The sequence below is a fragment of the Sebastes umbrosus genome, chromosome 3, assembly GCF_015220745.1.
Source record: "Sebastes umbrosus isolate fSebUmb1 chromosome 3, fSebUmb1.pri, whole genome shotgun sequence".
NCBI classification, from domain to species: domain Eukaryota; kingdom Metazoa; phylum Chordata; class Actinopteri; order Perciformes; family Sebastidae; genus Sebastes; species Sebastes umbrosus.
In genome coordinates, this window is record NC_051271.1 from 3,611,517 (window position 1) to 3,635,074 (window position 23,558).

The 23,558-nt window shown below is 43.6% G+C and overlaps 1 protein-coding gene across 6 annotated transcripts in view; it reads left to right on the forward strand.

The window, feature by feature from the left end:
* mgat3b (beta-1,4-mannosyl-glycoprotein 4-beta-N-acetylglucosaminyltransferase b) overlaps nt 1-23,558 on the forward strand; it is a 79,956-nt gene that overhangs the window by 51,535 nt on the left and 4,863 nt on the right. For 3 of the 6 annotated variants that reach the window (XM_037763658.1, XM_037763659.1, XM_037763657.1), the window contains one exon: nt 21,757-22,201. In XM_037763658.1, the coding sequence (XP_037619586.1) occupies nt 21,758-22,201 (444 nt within the window). In that variant the 5' untranslated portion in view covers nt 21,757. Of the gene's footprint in view, nt 1-6,492; nt 6,639-12,954; nt 13,090-21,756; nt 22,202-23,558 lie in introns of those variants that run through there. The other 3 variants (XM_037763655.1, XM_037763656.1, XM_037763660.1) reach the window with 2 other exon arrangements.

A 23,558-nucleotide genomic window follows, 5' to 3' on the forward strand; every position in this document is an offset into this window, starting at 1 on the left:
TTTTTGTAGGTATAGCTACGAAGAGTGTGTGAGACCAGCCTGAATATCCACATCGGTATCAGCCTCTCACATCCAGCATCAGTTTATTTTTGGGGACATCAGGTTCCTGCAAACCCTGTTGTTTCCTTAATCAACCATATTATGTTTGATGTGTGAATCCACAGTAGTGAAGTTGTTTGTGTGCCTGTAAACGAACCAAATGTTTCATCTCTGTCTGTGTTGTACGCCCTCTCCCTCTCCCTCTCCCCATCCCCATCCAGCTCTCCTCCAGTCTTGATCACACTCACAGCTTCTGGCTCTTTCTTTAGTCAGCGCTCCCTCCCCCACATCTCTCTCTGTTTCTATTTCTTTCTCTCCTTCCTTCCTACTCTCCCTCTCATCTATACATCCACACATCCTCCTGCTGCACCTCTTTCCTCACACTTCCCCTTTAAGAATGCCCTTCGCCCCCTTTTTCTCCCTCTAGCTGTTTCTTTTTAGATTTCCACTCTCTACGCTCCTCTCTCTAATCACTGTCTCTTCTCTCGCTCTGATCACGCTCCCTCCTCGAGCGCCCGCATCGACCTGTAATTAAACCCAGCGAGCTGCATTCAGGTGTGACGCCTGACTTTCTGTCCTCCTCGGTTCATCAGTGTCACATTACCGGCGTCAAAAATGCAAAAATTTGCGTTGTCGCATGACAGACTGGAGAGTTAAATTGAGCGACCGCTGCAAGAATTGAATGCAGGGTTGTAGATTTCATGACTGTGTGTGTGTGTGTGTGTGTGTGTGTGTGTGTGTGTGTGTGTGTGCGTGTGTGTGTGTGTGTGGTCGCTACTCAAGTATCCTGTTATGCATTACACTGCAACAATACTGGACACAAAGGCGCCATTATCCGGGTCCATCAGGCCCGATCCTGTGTGTTCAGCAATTAACCGCCTGGACCGCAGACTAATGCAAAGACCATAAGGCTTATCCAGAGCCAAAATGGAACCTTTCTAATGGCTTCCTGTTTCCGTAATAACAATGGTAGTCACACAGACAATAGCAGTGTGTCAGCGAGGCCGCTGTTTTTTGGGTGTTGACCTATTTTAAGCTAACCCCCTGGCTTATGTGTTGTGTGATCGGGCTCAAGTTTTGGTGTCTTTGGTGTCTTGACCTGCGTGAAATGTAACGCAGACGACTTGAGAGGATGCAGCGGATTGAAGGACGGCAGCAAAAAACAGATGAAAGGATGCGGCGAGTAAAAGCAGGTGCGCTCCTCGCAAAGAGCTGGCTCGCTCTGGGATGTGTGTTCTCGTGGGTAAACAAACAGAATTAGAGGTAAACCCACTTGGGTCTGTTGCCATTTCATTTTCTCCCACACAGATAGACACCGTGAGGCCTGTATGTTGGTGCTCATACCCACACAGATCCACTGGAGAGTCACCCCACTAACTGGCTTTTATACTCACACACACACACACACACACACACACACAAGCAAAACTAATGACTTCAATACTTCAGGCACAAACAGAAGCGGCAGTCCTTGCAGCAAACAATTCTCAGTTCAGCAGGCATCCGAGAGGAAGAGAGGGAGGACGGGGAAGGTGGGGAAAAAACAGAGATAGAATCTGTGGAAATAATGACACACCTGGGGAAAGAGTCTTTGTTTACTGTCGGGATGATCTGCGCAGCCCCGTCATTACCACTTATGCCGTACAAACGCTAGCGTGAGTCAGCCGTTCAATCACAATGCAGAGCGGCAACGAGCTAACGGCAGCCGAGATGTTTCTAATAGAGTAGTAGTGAGTGGGCGTGGCAAAAAGGGAGGAGGATGGATGCTGCAAATGACTAAAGGAGTGAATCTCTGCAGTGGAGATTGTTTTTTAAGAGAGCGGTGTTCATTAGCGGAGCTGCACCGTGATGTACGACGTTGCAGGGGGATTGTAGGACAACGGGAAGATGGACGTTAAAGCCTTTTGTAGTGGAGGGAAGTTTTCCCGTCGGCCACAGATGTGTAGTTGGGTCACCGTTTTAATTTGCTGTTCAGTCAACAAGACCGGAGACGGTGTGGGAGCTGAACCGAGATCAGGGGGCTGCACGGAGAGGCAGTAGCTTTTCAGGACAGAGAATATTCTGGAGACTGAGGGGAGGGAAACTGAACCCAGATCAGGGTTGGGAGAAAGCTGAGAAGATGATGATGATGACGATGATGATGATGATGAGGACACCAGAGGAATTTCATTGTTTGGTGTAACTGAGATTCTTCAGCGAGCCTGTTGCTGACGCTCTCTCTCCCTGAAAAACAATTCAAGACTTTGCTTTTCAATCACGGCCAGCTTCATTAAATATGTAACATATGTTATGTAAGACATCGAACGTTAGCCGACAGGGCAGCACAAGAGAGTTATGGGAAGTGTTGTAAAATGTTACTCTTCATTTCAAATCCAAAACACGGAGCCCGATTTGACTTCACAAAATGATTGACAGGTCTCTGTCTTGACAAGATTCATGTTTTTGAAACCTTTGATGGTGCATGAAACTTCATTCTCAACCTCTGAATTAGTAGTTTGACCAAAGAGTGTAGAAGCAAAGAGACGAAAGGCCGGTGCTTTTTTGACAACAGCCGCTGCGGTAGCGCTGCCGCCATTTTGGACTGAAAACATAAAAAGTGACAAATTTTCCCTTTGACAATGCACCGACTCCTGCACTGAACAGATTGGACCCGCGTACTGAAACAAGAAACATCCCCTGGACATCAAAACATCTGTCTGAAGTAGAATTAGTTCCACGGTTACAACGTCTATCACTGTGACTAAAGAAATAACAGGCTTCATAATAAATCATAGCAATAACCTGACAGCTTGTTGAACAGCACATGAGGGTTCAATCAACATAAGTGAAATCATAGCAGTCTACGGGAACATGTGACATTTAAATTGAAGTAGAATGACAGAGGGGGAGACAGAGGAGGACAACGTGCCATTATGGTAAAAGGCACCTTTTCTAGAACGAGGCACTGCAGAGACAGAGACATAAAAAAGAAACTAATAACAGAGGAAATGGTACAGTGCAGCTGAGACGGGATCAAATCTGAACATGTCTTCTCTGCCTTTATAAAGTGCTGGTGTCAGAATATTTCAGCAGGAGAAAGTTAGAATGAAAAGAAGGAAGTGGAGAACGAGGGCGTCTGAGTCCAGCTGAGCGAGGCTTTATTGCCCCTGAGGAACAATGACTGTGCAGCTTTTACAGTTACAAACAAAACATAAACGAGTTCATAAAACCAAAACACAGACCGTTACTACAACTACTACTGCAGAAATACTCTGTGTACTTCACTTCCTAATGTTATTAAAACAACTTGTCATTCTTCTACCACTAGTGCTTCTAGCATTTGCGTATTTACTATTAATGATGTTTGATTTGTTATGCTTTATTGTGTTTGGTGTGTAGCAATATTGTCTTAATGGGTGGAGATTACTGCTGTTAATAGTTCATCCATTTTACATGGGAAAATCAGTCAACTAGTGTAGGGATGTCACAATACCAGAAATGTAGTAGTTGATACCTAAGCCAGTGAATTTCCACGATTCTCGATACCCAATTCGACACCACGGCAAAAAAAAAAGGGAAAATGATGAGACTTTATTCCTCAGGTATAACTTTATAGACTATAAGAAAACAGTAGAGGCTGTACACGCACACACACACTCTCTCTATACAGTATATATCCTCAGCAGTAAATTGACTGACATGGTGACAGACCATTAGACCATTAATTATTGATTTAAAATGTTATATTTGAATGATGGAAGACACAGACGGGTTAGGATGAAAGCCTACTACTACGAGCTATGGTTACATTACGTTAACCAAAACACGGTAGCCTTTAGTGTTTTGCCATTGCAAGTGTTGTATTGAACATACTAAACAAGCCATATGCGCTCTCCACCAAATGTAAGAGTACGCAGAGTAACTGGATCCAACTGGTGCTCAGTAACGTAACATTAGTTCTTCATGGTTTTCTCCTGAAACTTGATCGGATGCTGTTGGATTGGTTCAAACAAAAGTGGATCTGGGGAGTTAAGTCCCAGGTTAGCACAGGTCTCCCTGTGTCTTCTGGCCGCGGTCGGGAGCCGGAGCAGGATTAGTTGATACTGTTTTGCAAGACGGGCTTCACTAGATATAACTTTGCGGTTTGGGTGCTTCCGTGTAGATAGTGTTGGAACAGTGTAGCCACACGCATAGGAAACACCGACCCACAATGATTTATAAGAGTGTAAGAAGTTACAAACAGTACCTTTTAAAACACAAATAAGCAGACATGAAATAAAGATAAAAACAGAACTAGTTGAATCTAAACTGGATGATGATGAATGTTTTAGGTTCAGTCAAACACAATGTACAATGGAGAATAAATACATTTTCAACCTGGTTTTAAAGGGACAGTGTGTAGGATTTAGTAGCGGTGCGGTTACACATTGCAACCAGCTGAGGTTTGTTTGGTTTGTCCGTTCTGGGCTACTGTAGAAACATGGAGGACTCCGTGAAGACGACCCGCTCCATATGTAGATATGAAGGGCTCATTCTAAACTAACGAAAACACAACTATTCTTAGTTTCAGGTGATTATACACTAATGAAAATATCAATATTACATTCCATTTCTGCCAATAGACCCCCCCACCCTCCTTAATGCTACATACTGGTCCTTTAAGGCTGGTATTAGTCTTGTATCACCCTTTCGAACACACTCTGTATGTTCAGAACATCTTCATTCAGTGAAATACAGTGAGCTGCTTCTCCCAGCTGCTCAGCCTCTGGAGAGGTAGCGGTAGATGGGGATGGATAGATGGGGAGAGGCGGTGTAATGTACCGTGGAACACTTGTCTCCACCTTCAGTGCAGAGAGCGAACAGGGGGGAACGAGAGAAAGACCTCACAGGCCGCTACAGAGCTGAATTATAGATGAGGTTGGAGGAATGGAGGCACTCCGCCGGCTTTTCCCATCCTCCCACCTCAATCCATGCCCTCACACACGCACACGCGCACACACACACACACACACACACACACACACACACACACACACACACTAAATCACACCTACTACACCCAAACAATATTCCTCACACACACCAAGTTTCTCAGAGGCAGCCCACATTCACACTGCAGCTCCAACCCTCCGCTGCATTGTTCATGTACACCTAAACCCTGGCTCTGCCTCAGCATACACACAGTTTCACACACACATGCGCACACACACACACACACACACACACACACACGTTTTGAGGCCCTCAACGTGCCTGCATTATTGAAACCCACTTAGCACGCTGGCTTTCTCCTGACATCTGACTCACCGAACCGGTGACCTGTAAGCCAGGGAGGAAGAGCTGGATTCCCTGATTCTGCTGCAAAAGAGACACAAGAAGAATTTACTCTGACGTTCTGCTGTTGGAGCGGAGAGGAAGAGCTAGTTTCTGGGGCTGCAGTTGGAAAGAAAAGATTTTCATGTACTACTACTGCTGCTGGAGGAATGAGAGAAGAAGAGCTAGGGCCCTGTCTTGCGACGGTCATTGCTAGTTTCAGACCGACGCAGTTGTCATTTTCGTTGTGAGTAGCAAATGCACCTGCGTCATCTGTGCGCCCATGGGCGTTGGTGTGGTCAGGTGGATTGTTGCCGCATGCAGTCAAATGGATTTGTTGATGGGACAGAGGATTGGGAGACAGCGGTGGCAGAGGGTCCGCTGCTCCCACAGATGGTCTGCTTGCACTCTTTTACTTTGTGCACGAGCAGATGTGTACGATATGAACAGGAAACCTCTCGCTTCTCCAATTTGCAGAGTTCGCTATTTGATTAGCGATGCTTTTAAAAGGAATGGAAGTTGACACTCTAATTGGTTTAATTGTTCTAATTAGTTGAATTGCTCTAATTGGTTTAATTGCTCCACAATTTCCTTCGGGATCATTAAAGTATCTATCTATCTATCTAATTAATGATACGCCCAAAACACACCTGTGATTAGGGATGTTTATAATTAACCGTTAACCGACATGAAGCATTTTAACCGATTAACACTACCGGTTAAAGCGGTTAAAAGAAATGTTAATAATGAATTCAAAAGCTGAGCGGCTCAGAGGAGCGGCTCAGAGGAGCGGCTCAGAGGAGCGGCTCGTCTCGTCTTGCGCAGAGCGAAAGAGTTGTAGTTTCGTAGCATTTAGTCACTGACAAATAAACTGTACACACACTGCTACACCTACGTTCACAGCTATAACGCCACCAACAAAAAAAAAAAAAGAATAAGAGGGCACCGGTGACAGAACTAAACTTTTAGTCTCTCCCTATAACGCCACAGAACAAAGAGCAGTTTCGTTTGTGATTGCGGAGTCATTTAGGGAAGTCATCTGAAGTCTGCAGTCATGCTCCGTCACTCATACATTTGCATAGTGTGCGTTTATACACGCATTGGGCATGTTTGCGGAAGGAGGGGGGGATGATGTGATTGAGGAAGTGCAGTAAAACTAAATGCTGGTGACAGCCTGGGTAAAGTTTGATCCTCTCTCAAGCTGTCCTGTGAGACACTTGTTTTCTAATGGAGGAAGAAAGTTACCGTAGCTGAGCCGTCTTTAGGAGCGGGAACACGAGGGGGGAATCTGTGGTCAGCGGTGCACGGTGAGAGATTTACTCTTATACTCTTCAAGTCCAAGGATCAGGCCAATAAAACTTTATGGCTTTCTCTCTGAAACTCATCCGTCTTATGAGGAAGTTACTGCGCAAGATTTAATAAAAGAAAGTTAGATGTTCAGTTAGTTCCAATTTCATGCCAGTGCTTGTTTATCAAATTAGGAGTTGTTTTTTTTTTGGAACAAAACCCTTTAAGATATCAAAGTCTGTGTGAACGTGTTAATGGGATTTTTAGGTTTTAGCCTGTGTTAAATGAAATACTTGTGGCTGCAGCTAGTGATTATTTGGATTATGGATTAGTCCATTATTCCATTATTTCTTAATTAACAGATTTGTCTTTTAAGAAGTAAAAATGACGAAGATATTCACTTTAAGAAGAGAAGACTTTACTTGATAAATTGCCGTTGATTCATTTTCTGTCAACTTTACTTACTGACTTCATGTGTTTTTTGACTTTTTCAGCTCACTAATGATCTGGTTGCAAGACTTACACAGGATGAATGCGTGCTAAGATGCTATCTTGCTCGAGTATCGTTGATGTGTCTCTGCTGACGTGTATTTGTTGTATTGTTTTTGTCTAACCCGAGCACACACCGAGACAAGTCCCAATCAATGTTTCACAGACATGGTAATAAATTATTGAAACTTTATGCATTATCTGCTTGGCAACATTTCCCTTTTATTAAGCTGTGTTTTGTCCTGAGATCAGGTGGAGGAGACGCACATTAAAGCATGTTAAATTGTGACCTCATATGTCTCAACCCCGACACCTTATATACTGTATTCAATGACAGAACTCGCTATATTCTGTTTCTGACCCTGAGCATGTAAAGGGATATAGGGTGGGGATGTGAATGCACCCTTTTGTGTCCATGTCAACCTAATGCATCATCTCTCACGCTCCCATACGATGCTGACACTATTCTGTTGTCTCATCTGACATTAAAAACCATTATGTCAATAGATTGTTGTTTCAAATGTCCCCAGGAACTTCCCCGCCTTTCTGTATTTTAAGAATAGGTTCTTGCCCCGTCCCATGCAGACAAAAGGTGTCGAGACAATCTGTGGAATTTGGATTTAGGAGTTAGGAGAAGTTGTCTTGTTTGCTTCTTTTGTTTCGGGGCCTTAACTCAGCACACATGTGATTGGGCCAAACTTGTGGTCATCTAGTTGGAAGTTGCTCTCACTGACTGCTGGGTGCTTTGTTTTGTTTTGATACCCCCCTCCGGGTGCTTGTTATAGGTGAGGTGGACAGACTGGTCAGAGACCGCGGGTGGTGCTGAATAAGCCGAGAGACACTTTGTGGTTCAGATGAGACGATACCAAAGTCTTTCCCCCGTGTGGAAAGATGTGAGTTTGACTTTGTGCTGAAAGAGAAGAAAAGGGGGATTTAGCTTCTCACGGAGCGTCGTCACACCGAGCACGGCTTTACTGTCTTCACTTCTTATAAAACAAAGGCCTTTAAGCACTCTGGAGGGGCTGGGTATCGTTCATCATTCCACCTATGAAACAGTTTGGCTGACGTGGCAAAAAACAAACCACCAAGTGTGAGATTGTGTGTGTTGAAGTGTGTCTCCCTCTGTGTGTAGCAAACACGTACTGTATATCTGCACATTTCGTTGTTGTACACTTTTGTTGTAGTCTGTTCCAGGGCTGAATATTGAATACCGGTCCTAGTTGTGTACTGACACACTTGTGTTTGTGTAACAGTGTCTGGATAGTGTGTGATTCCACCTGCTGTATATCCTGTAGTGCAAGTTTTGTGGCTCTTGGGCGCCTCCTCTTAAATACAGCTGCTTGCTAAATGTGCCGGTTTATGAGAGAAATGTCTGAGGTGAGTTGTGTAACTGCACAAATTCAGCAAATTCCTATTAACATGTCCTCAGTATGAACATGTTAGCGTTGTAAAATGTTATTACAACATCTTAACGAATGAATATAATGCACTTTGCAATGCTAAACGGGTCATATAATGTGAAACAGTGCACTTGGCAACAATGCTAGTTAACTGTTGTGCTGGTTGATTATTTTTGTGTGTGAGTCGACCGAGGCGAGCCAAATGCAGGACTCTTCCTGTCCAGACAATAGATGGCAACACAGAAATAGACCGAGGCCTCCCGACCCTCACTCCTCCACCAAAACACAACACAGCACAGAGTCAATGGGTTGCTTAACTAGCTGCTTTCAATGGCTGAGCTCGGTGAAATCAAGTTACATCTGTAAATATTGAAAACTACAGTACAGAAACTTGGCATCAAATGTTAACTTCATCTTTATTTTATGTGGGTTAAGGGTGCACATCTGTGTGTGACTATATGGGAAGTGTTCTCAGAAGAAGAAGAAGTGTTTGTGTTGACTGTCTGCTTTTACCAAATTTGACTAAATATTGAGTTTTTCTGATACTGATACCAGTATCAGAAATGCCTCCGTTCAAGTATCGGCGAGTATACAACTCTATATGCACCGGTCTGATTCAGATGGCTCACTCGTCGGCTACTTCCGCCATCATCTCCGGAAAAAAAAATTATCGCTGCGTCTTAAATCGATTATGGAAGTGCAGTACGTTTTTTAGTCCCGATAGCGATACCTGGGCTTTGGGTATCGGCCGATACGGAGTACCGATCCAATACCAATGTTTAATTAATAAGCTGTACACCTCACTGTGTGGAAGAGACTGGGATCATTCTATTGCTCATTTTATATGGGATCATTTTATATATCAGGCTTGACTTAAACATTGCTTTCCTAACTACGTAAAACAAATAAATACATAGGTATAAATTTACTGAATTATTTATTATTAAAGTAATAAATCGTACACCAGTAACCTGGTGAAAAAAAAAAATCTTGTGGTGTAAATGCAGCAACAAATTACTAAAAACTTAAACAGGAATTTAAATTCCAGTATGTGATGCATATAATATATAAACATAGAACTGAATTGAATAGATCGGCCCTATTGTCACCTATCCGGTCCGGTATCTGTGCAAACGTAATTCGTAACAAAAAAATCCGTTGTTGAAAGTCATGCTGAGCGTCATGAAAAAAAAGGGGGATATTTGTGTCTATGTATAAATAATAATAAATCAGACGTGAAACTGTTTGATCGGTCAGGAGCTAGTGGAGAGTGTAACGTCAGCCAGAGAGCAACATGTCAACAATTTAGCAATATTTTACACTGAAAAAATCCCACCAGTAAAACGGCGACGTGTACAATATGCAAGGCTATAGTTTATGTGTTCATGTTTAACAAAGGGTTAAACTGTGCCAGGTCATACAACAAAGATTGCAATCATATCACATGTATTCATCAGGAAGGAAAAAATAGTATCAGAACATCTCTATTTGAAAAGTACAGTTCTGTTTCATCCTAAATGATTTTCACCCCAAAAGTTTCCTGTTGCAGGAGGAGAGTGATCACAGTCACTTCCAATAAGTGAGTTTCTTATTTGAAAGCTCAACACATGCTCTCAGCTGCAGAGACGGATGAGGAAAAAATGGGTAGGAGATGCAAATGAGATGCTAATTAGGTTTTGTATTAAGCGAGTAAAAACAAAAGAATAAGGAGAAGAACTGTACCGACAAAACGTTGTGTTCTAATTTTCAGAATTTGAGTATTTTGTTTTTATCAGATTTCTTTTTGCCATTTCTTTTAATAATCCAAAAGGTAAATACGCTGATATGTTGTCTGTAACCATGACAACAGACAGACCGCCTTTTGTCTGTCTGCCAGCCCCAAATTCAGTTCAATGTGAAATCGGTTCAACAGGTCAGCAGTGGCGGTGCACGCACACGCACACGCACACGCACACGCACACGCACACGCACACGCACACACACACACACAGACTGATGACATTAGGAGCAGTTAACTGATAAAACTCCTCCTCCCTGCACCTCCTCTCTCCTCCTGTGGTTGTTTATCGCTCCGATCGGCCTCCGTGTCTCCAAACCAAATGTTTGGGCTGCGTTCGCCGTCCAGCGGTCTGGGCTTCTCTAAACTCTCCCGGGGTGCGTGTGCAGTCCCAAAACTTGTTAAAAAAAACCCACAGAGGCTGAGTTGGGGTTGGAGAGAGAAGGAGAGAGAGAGAGAGAGAGAGAGGGGGGAGTTGTGTTTGGGAGGAGAAGAGGGGTGTGAAATCTACGAGTAATAAGCCCATACCGATAAGATAAACAAACAGCGCTGATGGGACAGCAGCTATCTCTTTGCTCTCTGCCTCCTCTGATATCAGACCGACCTCAAATCAAAGCTTCCAGTTGTATAAACACAGGAACTCCAATTAAAAAAAACAACAAAAAGTACTTTTCTGAACATTTCCTCTTCCCTCAATTCAATGCATTCCAGACCTGAACACATGCCCAGTTTTGATTGGCTGGCTTATCGCCGTAGAGACGGGGGCTGGGTGTTGCCCTCGCCATTGGCTGGCCAGATTTTAAACAGCTTCTAACCGACCAGTTTGTCCTAAAGTGCTTTTTCACAGCACAGAGGAATTTAGATCAACATGAAGATAGAAAGGAGAGAGAGGTGTCATGGCTGAAAGGCAGGAACAGTCCTCTGTTTACGTGTTCAGGGGGGGGGGCGTGTCAGCGGTTCCACTCACGGATGCGAACCAGCAAACCGGGGAAACTCTCGTGAGATCGTTAAGTTAGGCATTGATCTCGAATAGTCATGGTTAGTAGAGGTCGTCGTCTGGCAGCGAGTCTCGCAAGAGTTTTTGCAAGTTTTAGCAGATCTCAGATCAGATCTCTCAACTTTATGCAAATGAGCTCGTCCAGTGCGACGCGTCCGGCTCACGAAACTTACGGGATCTAGTTCTAAAATGAAACAAGATTCAGCAGTGGCATAGACTATTTATCGCTTAAAATGTTTTCAGAAGTAGATTTTGGTGGATTCTTTCATGTTGTTTCTTGTTTGAAACTGCGAGCAGAAAACCAGGGACCAATCAGGTGCATTCAACGATGGGGTACGTAGGGGCGGCTGTAGCTCAGTGGGTAGAGCGGCTCGTCCTTTAACCACAAGGGTAGCGGTTCCATCCCCCGGCTCCTACGAACTAAACATGTCAAAGTGTCCTTGAGCAAGACACTAAACCCCAAGATGCTCCCCGGGCGCTTACAGCAGCCCACTACTCCTAAACTACTTGTGCAGAGGTCAAATTTCATCTATGTACCTGTATGTATATGACAAATAAACGTTTCTTCTTTCTTCACCACTTGAACGGCCAGTTGATCGGTGCAGCGCCTCCCCTAGTGTCCTCGCCGGACCTGGTGGACATGTAGCGCTGGATTTAACATTATAGACATGACCACTGACTATTAGTGGAACATTTAGCTACAAATTCACAGACTGACCAGACACGGTCCAGACATATACTCGGTTTGGACCAAGTCTTGTTAAGTGCTAGAAACACACACAACTACTTTAGTTTACTTATTTTAATAAATGTATCTTACTTTTATTGTTAATCTATTAGACACTGGTGTTTATATATAATTTACTTTTCTATCTTAGTTTACTTATTTTACTAAATTTATCTTACTTTTGTTACTTACTGGTGTTAATATTACTTCTTATACACTTTTCTTTTCCGTTCACACGAAAAAAGGCGTATAAATGCCACGATAATGCGCAAGGCATTTAGCCTGCTATAAGTACGCCTTTCTTGATTTCCTCATGTCATTTGTGGGTGGGGAGGTGGATGGGTCCAACAAACGCCAGACTTTTAACCAGGAGACCGGCGTTCAAGACCGCTGATGTTTTGTTTTGTAAGTTACGTTAGTGACGTTAATCACATGACAATTGTAACATGTTTTATTATTGACGTTTATAACGTGTTTTCTGTACGTTGTTTCTATATGTGTTTTACTTAGTTTACTTACTTATTTTAAGCCCAACTATGATGTTTTCCCTTACCCTAACTAAGTGGTTTTCTTGCCTGAACCCTAAATTAGGGTTGACAAATACACATAGAAAAATACAATAACAGAAAAAAACAATATTAAATAATTATTTGTAGTAATCATAAATAAAAATAAGTAAGCATAATGCAAATTTGCAAGATCATCTCCTAAACAGCCACAGTTTTAGACAGAAAAAAGAAAAGTGTAGCACACATATATCTCTATATGGCTTACAACTACAGTGTCCTGTACATGTAACCTACAGTACATGTTGTTTCTTTTCAACTCCAGTCAGTGAGGGTGATCTAACCTTTACACGAACAAAGCAGGTTAAGTCAGTGACTTCATGCAAAACATGCAGCAACTATTCTGACGTCTAAACTCCATCCTGTGCATTATCTGACAGGCAGCATCGCAGGGGAGAGGAAGGTTGCAACAGTAGACTGGCACCGACCGATGAGCTCATTGGAGTAATTCCTACAGTCATGCCTTGGCTTAGAGGTACCTGGGCACCCACACGATGCCTGCGGTTGCTCTGTTTGTAAGTCTTTTTGCATATGGATTGGTGACGGGGTGTGTGGATTGGTGATGGGCTAAAGAAGTTTGGTACATTTTGTCTTAAAATGTCTTTGTTTCTTAAAATTGTCTCCCTCTTGTTTATATTCAACACATTTTCAGTAGTAAATGAACAAGCAAAGCTGCAAGCAGTCTCTCTGAGCAAATATGATAAAAAGTTATTTTTATAAAACTGTCACTATATCCTGACAGAAGAACACGAGACAGATAATCTGTGAACAAAAATCATGTTCCTCTGCCTCCCCACAATGCTCAAAAATAATGAACGGTAGTCAACGGAGAGAGACAAATATTTTATTGATCCCGTTTGAATTGTGCCATAAATCTCACAGATGATGTTTGTCAATTTAAAAGATAATTTTCTCAAGTCAAGAAAGTCTCAGTTTGTCGTAGTATCATTTAGTTTTGTGTGAAACCGCTCAGTGAACTACATCTCTCTCGTCTCGCACAACATACGTCACCAACACTAGATGGCTAGGTAACTTAGCTATGTTATCTGACCTGCTGTGTTTTATCCAGCAACTCCTGGTCTTTTTATCAGCCGGGAAGAGAAAGAAGGATCAGACCCGTTGCTGGTGTGAGTTCAACCCAGTAGGAAACACACAGACATCGTAGCTTCAGAGAGAGAGAGAGACGTCACTACCACACTTTTGGGTGTGTCGTCTTTCTAATTATCTATTTTCAAAGTCTGATAATTCAACAGTTTTACAAACTGAGACTTTCTTGACTTGCAAAATTATCTTTTAAATTGACGAACATCATTTGTGTGATTCATGGCATAATTCACAGGTTCAAAAAAATATTCATCTTTTGCTGTTGACTACATATTTTTTTCACAAAATAAGGTCCCATGGTGCTCCACCAGAAGGGGCGGGGCTTCAACTCTCTATTGGCATTTGCAAGATTCTACCGTGCCCGAATCTTAAACAACCAATCGGAGCCGAGGAGTCTCTGGACAGCTGGCAAACTTTACCTGTAAAATGAGAAAGTTTGTGTGTTGGTTGGAATGTATTTTCCAAGTTTGAACCTGCTAACTTCTTTAAACTATATTGATCCAGTTATTTCAGCCTTTCTGTCCCGCCCAAGTTAATAATTCCTCTGCTTTACGCACTAAACATTACAGTAGTTCAGGTATAAAAGTTGTTTTCTAGCCACTAATTCCTTTAATCATATATTCCCACACGACTGGTCTCATTCGACCAGTTCAATCGGGCAAGCGGTTTCTTTTGGCATACTGCTCCTCAATGCTCTTTCACTACCTGCTGCTTTGCAAAATGAACTCCCTCATCCTGAACTGGCATTCCGGGCGGTTTTGGGTGTGTGTCTCAGCAGCTGTCAGTGTAAAGCTTGCTGAGATTGATTACAACACAGCACATGAGCAGAGCCAAAGCTCCAAATTAAAAAAACGTATCATGGTAAAAATAATTTATTTTCTTACCAGTCAGAAATCGGCTCAATGTAACTTGTACTTGAAAACACAACATTCAATGTCCGAAGGAGAAACACACCTACTTTTAAACGTTATGAAAGACAAAAAGAAAGATATCAACAGGTTTTTTATCGCAGCGCCGACCTTTTAAAGAAGACGGTTGAAGGAATGAAAGAGGGAGGCTGTGTTCGCCGGGTTAATCGGATTATGCACGGCTGCATGTAAACGGGAACACTAGTGGAATATTAATTTTCATCAGCCATGTAAACGGCTTATTGTCTTTTTTTGGAATAAGGGCAAAAACTGGAATATTTGCATGTAAATGAAGTCATTGATTCTTTATCTGACTGAGGTTTGTTAGAATCTATGCCCCCGACCACGGCTCTGAAATATCAGTAGCCTCCACCGGGTGCAGCTGTATTGGTGGTGAAACTGTTCCATCCCACCTGTTAGAAATGAACAAATAGCCGACTGGTTAGGTTTCTCGCCAGCGGGTGAAAGCCAACAACAGATTCACTCTTGTTTTTGAACGAGCTTTGTCCACTTCGCCTCGCTATATTTGCTTTTTTTCCGGTGCTGTGTCCTCCTGTTTTTTTCGTAACTTCCTCTTGGATGCGTGGATACGACCTGGCACCTGGTCGCTCCGTTTTCATAAAGGCTGATGCCCCGAACACAGCAAAACAAGAAGATCCAGGCAGAAGGATGCAGGGTCTCTGCAGATACAGACACCGTAGTTTACGCCCGATGTCAGTCACATTCCTGTTTTACAAGACGGGCTTCACTAGATATAACTTTGGGGTTTTGTTGTGCTTCAGTTTGTGTTGGAGTCTGAGTTGTGGTGGGGGCCGGTCGTTTGTTGGCGTTAGCGGAACAAATTTCTAAGCGAAGGTTACCTACGGCTAAGGCACTCTCGAGCGCGCGTGACGTCACATCCGTTGGATTTTCCCTGAAAAAACGGGCCCAGGTTGGCAAAAAAAAATCTGTGTAAAAAATTACATACAGTCCGTTTTAACATTTGATTTTGATTTGAAAATGTCTTTCTGGCATGGAAACTCATTCACACATCAAACCCATTGATCCTCCTTAAAATTGTACAGATGTTTTGCCCTCCAGGAGTTTGAGAAGCCCCTGTCCTAAATCTTTGCGTCACAATGGAAGCCTATAGGAGGTTGTCACACAAAGATTGTGACTTTGTGCTGTCTTCTTTATTTTTTCTCCACGGGATCTGTAGAAAAATCTATATTTTTGTGCACTAATCTGTGACTCTTCATCAAGACATCCCCGTATCTGACAGGCAGCATCTCTGGACCTGCGTGAGTGAAACACATTCAAATATTATTGGTGAAAAAGAACGAACACCCCCCCTCCTCCCTTCTTCCTTTTGCTTCCCTCTCTGTCACCGTTTCTTTCAGTGTCTCTGTGTATTGGAGGAGAAAGAGATGAGTCTCTCATTCGCCCCCTCGCTTCCTCCTCTTTGTCTTTTATGGCGAGCTGTGTGGGAGACGGAGAAGAGGGGAGTGAATGTGAAGGGGAATTGAAGATGACAGATAATGGTGGGGGGGAATTGAAAGAGTTGCAGAGAGGATGTGGCAGTGGGAGATGAGGTGGCGCAGTGCTTCAGTGAAACACCAAACACCACCAGCTTCCACCTCATCACTTCTTTCCCTGCGACTTCCTTCTGCTCCCGTCACCTCGTCTCTCTCTTCTCTTCCGTGTGTGATTGTGTTCATGTCAGCTGAGGTATTATGTACGCTTCATTTATGTTTTTGAAAAAAGGCAGTATAGCATCTCAGTGAAGTGATGTAGTTACACAACATAGCACTTCTCTATGGTTGCATACTGTATGTGCCAGAGCTGCAGTATCAGGGCTTGTTGACTGAAGACACGAGGAGCGTGGGACACATTTCCTTCACACAACATGACCTGACCCGCTTCTTTTTATACCTCTGCTTCAAATTTTGATTATTAATTTACCTTTGTCAGTGAGTTTGTTTGTCTGTTAGTTAATCAGGATCATTTCTAAAATGTATTGATATAACAAGATTGGAGGGGGGGGAATTTGGAAATATTTTTGAAGCAGAATTTGGAAATATTTTTGCTCATAAGCTTCTGCAAATACTTGAGTTGTAAAAGTCTGGCGCTTGTAATCCATTACCGTCTATCAGTAATGCACCAAGTGACTGTTCCTCATGCTTTGGACTTTTAGGTTTAACTTCCCTGATTTAGAGATTTGTGATTGTGATTTGTTGAACTAGGTGTGAAAGTGAGTTACATGACTCGGGTCAGACTCAAGTCACAAATCTGGTGAGTTCAGACTCGACTGGACAAAATAAAAAAACTTCACTTGGACATAAAGCTTCAGTCAGTTACTTAAAGGGACTATTTGTAACTTTCAGAAATGCTTCTTAACAGCGACACCTGTGGCCGTGAAATCAACGAAAGTCAGCGTCGGGCTCGTGCTTGCGCTCGCTCTAAATGGACATGAACGAGCATCGCTCAAAACAGTGAGGCGACACACGTCAGCTAAAAGCACAATATCACTCTATATTTCAGCTGCTTGGCAGTAATGTTAGCTGACCAGACGAAGGTCTCTCCATGAATCAATGCTGACACTGTGTTTGCTTCTCCTGCCTCAGCGCAGGCTTCAGCAGCGGGGCTCCCCAGCGAGAAACTCGTCTCCCTCCGCCCACAGCCGGAGAGAGCAGGAAGACACCGGCACCCGGTCGGTAACGAGACGGTAACGTAACTCTTTGAGGAGCCCCGTCACTTCACAAGACACGGGAAACCTCTGTTGATCTGGAGGAGCTGCAGCATTTATTTCTGCACAAATGTCCACTGTACATTCACTAGATATTCTCAGAGTTAAACTAACTCTTCTGCAGTGTGGAGTGAGAGCGCGTTCACGTCTAGAGGTGGAGCGAGTACGCAAGAACGCGCGCGCTGTCTGAGTGAAGGCGAGCAGGCAGAGGAGACGAGACAGCGGCCACACGCGACCTTGCATATGTGAGCGCGCATGTGTGCCGACCGCTACATTTATACGCTTAAAAAGTTACAAACAGTCCCTTTAACTTTTTTATCATATTTGCTTTCACTAAATCCTGACAGTAGTACATGAGACAGATAATCTGTCAACATGTGGTTGTTTTCCTTCGGGCATGGTGGAATCTTGCAAATACCATTAGGAGCACTAAAAGGAGGCAGAGGAACCTGCTTTTTCACAGATTCTCTCTCTCTCTCTCTCTCTCTCTCTCTCTCTCTCTCTCTCTCTCTCTCTCTCTCTCTAAACCTAACCAGTCTGGGCAGATGCTCGAGGTTTCTACCCGCTAAACGGGGAGTTTTTCGTGGCCACAGTGCATTACCATAACAATGCAATGCTCATGGGGGGATCTCTTGTGGGGTTTCTAAACTATAGAGTACGGTCTAGACCTGCTCTATATAAAAAGCGTCCCGAGATAACTTCTATTATGAGTTGACGCTATTTAAAAACAAGTTGAATTGAATTGTCTCATGTGCTACTGTCAGGATGTAGTGACTTTATTAAAGTTACTGACTGTAGCTTTAAGCTGTTTGTCTTCGGACTGACTTGATATTCTCTCAAAGATTAAACATGATGTCCGGGCAGCAAAACTACTCTTGATTCTACTGACAACAGATCCACTCTGAGTCATCCTGACAGCAGCCAATCAGGCTGTGAACGGGAGGGAACGCTGTGATTGGCAGTGACCAGCAGCAGACAGACAGATGATGTTTAGAACACAAAGTTTAGGACTTGATTCTTAACTTGAATCTTGACTTGGGGCTTATGTCGGATACACACTTCACAACAGTGAAGCTGATTTGGGGCCAGATTCCCTCCCCTCCCGATAATCGTCAGCAAAGTCCTGATCGTTTGATGGTTTCTAAAGATGATCTTTCCAGATATTCCTGTAGTGTGAAGTATGTTAAGAGTGTTTTTTTTTCATCTCCCGATCGGCTCAGAAGTCCATCCTGGCAGCACCTTTTCAAATCATAAACCTTAAACATGTTCAGTATTTACGATGGGATCTCCTGTTGTGTGTGTGGGGAACCCCGAGGACAGCTGATGACGCCGTCACGGGGGAAAGAACAATAGCCAATAGAGAACCGAGCTGACTGAAGAAGGAAGGACAACCACCGCCGTCATGGCGGTGACTAATGCTAAACGTGAAGCATAAAGTAGTAGTAAGATGGAGCTCAGAAATGGAGGACCAACTTGTTGATTTGTGGCAACAACATAAGTGTTTATTTAACGTGTCTCCATGACTTCATCCATCCATCCTTTGTGAATGTTCAGTACAAAGTAAAAACTAACATCTTTAATTCTTCCTGCCCCGTCGTCTGTCATGTTTGTTCACGTTTGACCGCGAGAGATTTTGCAAGATTTCCGTTTTTTTTAGTCAAGACTGATTTTAGTCGGGAGTCGTTGCTCTCCACACACTATAGGAACAAAACTGCTAAATTCAACATAATATGTTGTTATGTGTGGGCCAGCCTTTACCCTGACATGACTCAGGACTTCATACTTGTGACCACCTCTGATAATTTATATTTATATAGTAGGACTTAGACGAGGCTTAAGATCCAGACTTCCAGACTGGCGTGATGACACTCTTAATGTACTCGTGTTAAACTGTTAACAGGAACCTTTTTGAGCAGCACATGAATGTACTCTCGCTGTCCCTCAGCAGGCTCCCACTCATGCCTCAGTCATTCCTCTCCTCCTCTTCCTCTTTGTCCTCCCCCATCTTCAGCTGGACCTCAGTCCTCCTCTTCCCTCTCCGCCTTTCGTTTCATATCCAGTAGTAGAGACCCTGGGGGGGGGGGTCTGTGCTGAACAAGCATTCAGATTCATGCGGTGCAATGCTCCGAGGTCACTGGCTCTTTTTTCTTTTTCTCCCTTACCTCAGTGTTTTGTTTTTTATTCCCCTGCACATTGTATGCTTAATGTGTTCAGATGTCCAACAGTTTTGTGAAGACGGATTAGAGTACAAGAATAAACTTGCTGCGTAAGCATGGAGTGTCTCCGTTCCTTGGCTGTGCTGCCTGTGCGTGGCTGAAAAGGAAATCCCACTAACAGACGCTCACGTTCAGATGCTTTGAGTCAATGCTCTATTTAAATCCATGTTTCATTGTAACAGAGAGAAAATGTAGATGAAATGGATCAGGTAGATGTGTACAAACAGGACAAGATTAGGATTATCCGTGTGGTCTGTGGCTATTTGTACTTTTGAACATTAAAATGACCTATTAGGGAGTAGATTTTTTTGACATATGCTCATTTAGCAAGTCCTCCGTGAGAAGCTAAAAGTCAGTATAAAGATTCAATGACAATTCTTTCCACACATACTTCACTCTTCTGTCCTGCATCATCTTCCTCAATAAAAAGCAACAGGATGGAAATGAAATGAAATCATTTAATCAACATGATCATCAGCATAAATTATGTACAGCTCATTGGGCAGAACAGGCCCAGGATTCTCACTGGCCAATTATGACTAAACCTGCACTTTTACAGATTTCAGTTTAAACCTGAATTAACTGATTGGCCGCTCGGGGGGACGGTGCAACAAGCTGTAAACACGGACATATTATCACCAAGCTGTAAAGCAAACAGCTGCTTTACACATCTAGCAGATACAAAGCAACATTATAGCATTTATTTTGAGTCGTGTGTCTCTCCACGTGATGACCTTAAGTCCAATATTCGCTCTCTCTCGGTCTCCACCAACTACTGGGCAGGTAGCGTACGCTGGGTTTATCAGAACCTTTTCACTGAAAACACCTTCCTACGTACGGAAGTTGCGTTGATGAGAGCGGTGAGGGCGAACTAGCGCAGTAGAGCTGAGGCAAGCCAGTCGCCAGGAAAAAAATGTTGGCATTGTACATTTCTGCAAACCAGGGATACGATGAATGTCGACATTTTTTGCATTCAATCAGAGCAAGTGATGTAGTTTAAAGAGGAGAAGAGACACACCGGGCGGGCGGGAGGGGAGGTGGATGGGTCCAACAAATACAGGTGTTACGTTTCACTTTCACGTTACAATCAGCCGTTTGTTTGTGTCCCGTGTTCACAATGTTCACGTAGTAGTTTTAAGCCCAACCATGTAGTTCTTTCCTAAACCTAACTATAGTGGTTTAGTTGCATTGTTACGTTAACATTGTTTTTTGTTTTTTTAAAGATCATTTTTGGGGGCTTTTTATGCCTTTTATTGATAGTGATAGTGGTGAAATGGGGAGAGAGAGGGGATGACAATGCCGAAAGGGCCACAGGTCGGATTTGAACCCTGGGCCGCTGCAGCAAGGACTCGCCTATTTGATACATGGGGCGCCCGCTCTACCCGGTGAGCTAACCGGCGCCCCACATTAACATTGTTTTGTTGTTCCATTATTATTTGAACACAAACCATGATGATTTTTCTGACCTTAACCGAGTAGTTTTATTGCCTAACCCTAACCAATCATTTCACAACGTTAACCACGTTGTGCGTTTTTGCATGCGTGATACGAGGTGGAAATGAAACTATTTTTTGTTCAGCAACGTCAACATCTAACGTATCCGTGGTTTTGCAGAAACGTCCAATGCCAGCATTTTTTTCTAGCGACTGGGTGAGGGGACCTGTAATGTGGTCCGATAATTATTCTCTACGAATACGAGCGATCTTTCAGGTTACACATAAAAAAATTATAAATTTATTTTTCTACCTGAAACATCAAAATTTGACTCCATCTTTTGTGAACTGAAAAACCCGACTCCTGTCAAATCAAATCAATATAACTCCATTTAAAGAACAAAGAGCCGAGATCACCAAGGTCCTTTGCATCTAAAAATCAATTAAAATCTTCATGTTCGTATTTCTACACCTCTTCAGCTACTTTTTTGTAACTAGAGGAGAAAACAACAGACAATGGTTGCTCTCATGCTAGCTTGAAGGATAAAAGGCAGGTTCATAGCTCCATGAACACCTTCCTTCCGCCTGTTATTTGGACTCTTGTTCTTCCCAAAGCCAAGGGGGTGGTGATTGATTTTTTTGTCCTTTTTAACAACCAGAGGCCATTACCTCATGGTTAATTGTGGTTCGCCCACAGAGGGAGATGGGAATAAAAACGGAAATTGTTTTCTGATGTTATTAGTCGGACTCATGTTTCTTCATTTCTCTCCCTGCCCCCTCCTTCCTCTCTTTCCAGGATGAAAATGCGGCGGCACAGGGTGTTCTTGCTGTGCACAGTGGGCCTGTGCGTCATCTCCTTCCTCCACTACTACAAGGCCCTCCACTACGTCTCCCTGCTGCGCGAGCTCTCCGCCCCGTACCCCAACATCAAGTCCTTCATCATGGTCACCGGCTTCTTCTGGAGGGAGAAAGGCGTTGGCGCCACCCCGCTCAGCCCCGCCTCCCCGGAGGAGGCCCCTCCCTTACCTGTCCACCATCAATCGGACACCAAAGCTAGAGCTGCGGCGGGTGGCGCGGGAGGAGGCGGAGGAGGGATGGGTCTGGGGATCGGGGGGGTCATGATCGGAGGTGCCGGGATCATCGGCAGCGCGGGTCTGGAGATGAGGTTGAGGGAGGAGCCGGCGCCCCCTCACCCTTGGGAGAAACCAGAGGAGAACCAGCGAGGAGACGCTCTCAAAGACGTGAGTAAAACTGTGCTATAACATCAACAATACAATCACCAATATGATGATTCTTGTAGTCCCTGCAGCATATGTCTGCATTAAAACATTCTGAAGTGTAAAGTAACTTCTTGTTATGTTCACCAGTAAGCTGATATAACATTGCTGATAATAAAAAATATTATTTTCCCATTAGTGTAGAAAGACACACCATTCGCGAGGTGCAGCCTGTGTTCAAAGCACTGAAGTCTGGTCCGCCTTTTCAGGCTCACAGCTTTGGCGAGCACTTGACAAACTTCTTTTAAATTCCATGACATGAGAGCATCCTTTAAACCTTGCACGTTTATCTCGCCCGTGTGATCAAACGGGAAGAACTTCGTTTGAAAGCAATTACTCTTCAACTTCCAGTTTTCGATGTAATATACAGTGATACTCAGGTATGGCTCACACGTTCTGCTGGACCACAGATCAGTAGTTGTGGAGAAGTGGGTCACCTCTGTTAGCTGGTTGGCCAACTTTTCTCTCACTGAAATATAGAACTCCGGTAGAGCTTTCCCCGCAAAAAAATTGCGACCAGGCAGTTCATATTTTGGATCAAATGTCTTAATGAGTCTTTTGAATCCGGGCTTTTCAACTACGCTTACCGGATGTAGTTGTTTACAACGGCCGTGATTTCATTCCATTTCGCACTTTTTTTGTCACATGGGATTGCTTTGGAAAACGAAGAAGACAGAGTCATTTGCTTCTGGGCTGATTCGCTAGCGTACTCGCTTTGCCGCTTCAGTTCTTTCGTTTTCTCCAGGCTCCGTCCTTCTCTCTTCGATTCCCTTCTACTTCCCTCCAGACCAAAACATGCCGGCCGCATACGTCACACACACTCGCCCAGGAGAGAGGTCTGGATGGAGGCGGAGTCTGTGACGTATGTGTGTGTGTCTGAGAGGCAGCCGCAGGAGAGAGGGAGAGAAGGAAATGTCAAAGCGAGTCTCATGCCGGCGCGGTGGCTTAAAAACATTACATGACAATATGTAGTTGATGTTCGCGATATAGTCATTTTATACACCACGCGTGGGACAAGCCGCGATACATCGACTATATCCGATGTATCGCCCACCCCTACATGTTACAAACAGACAAGGGACAACAGATACAGAGAGGGAGACAAAATCATGAAGCTGTCGTGTGTTCTGAAGATTATTCCACGACCAGGGCGCAAAATAGGAGAAAGCTGTATCCTGGATACCTGGAAGAGTAGGTAGGCCATTTATTGGAGCAAAAACAGCGGTTGGTGCTGTAAGTGAAACCCAGTTTAGTACACAGTGATGTGAACAGGACAATGAGTTGGATATAAAACGTAGAGAACTGTGATACACAGCAGCAT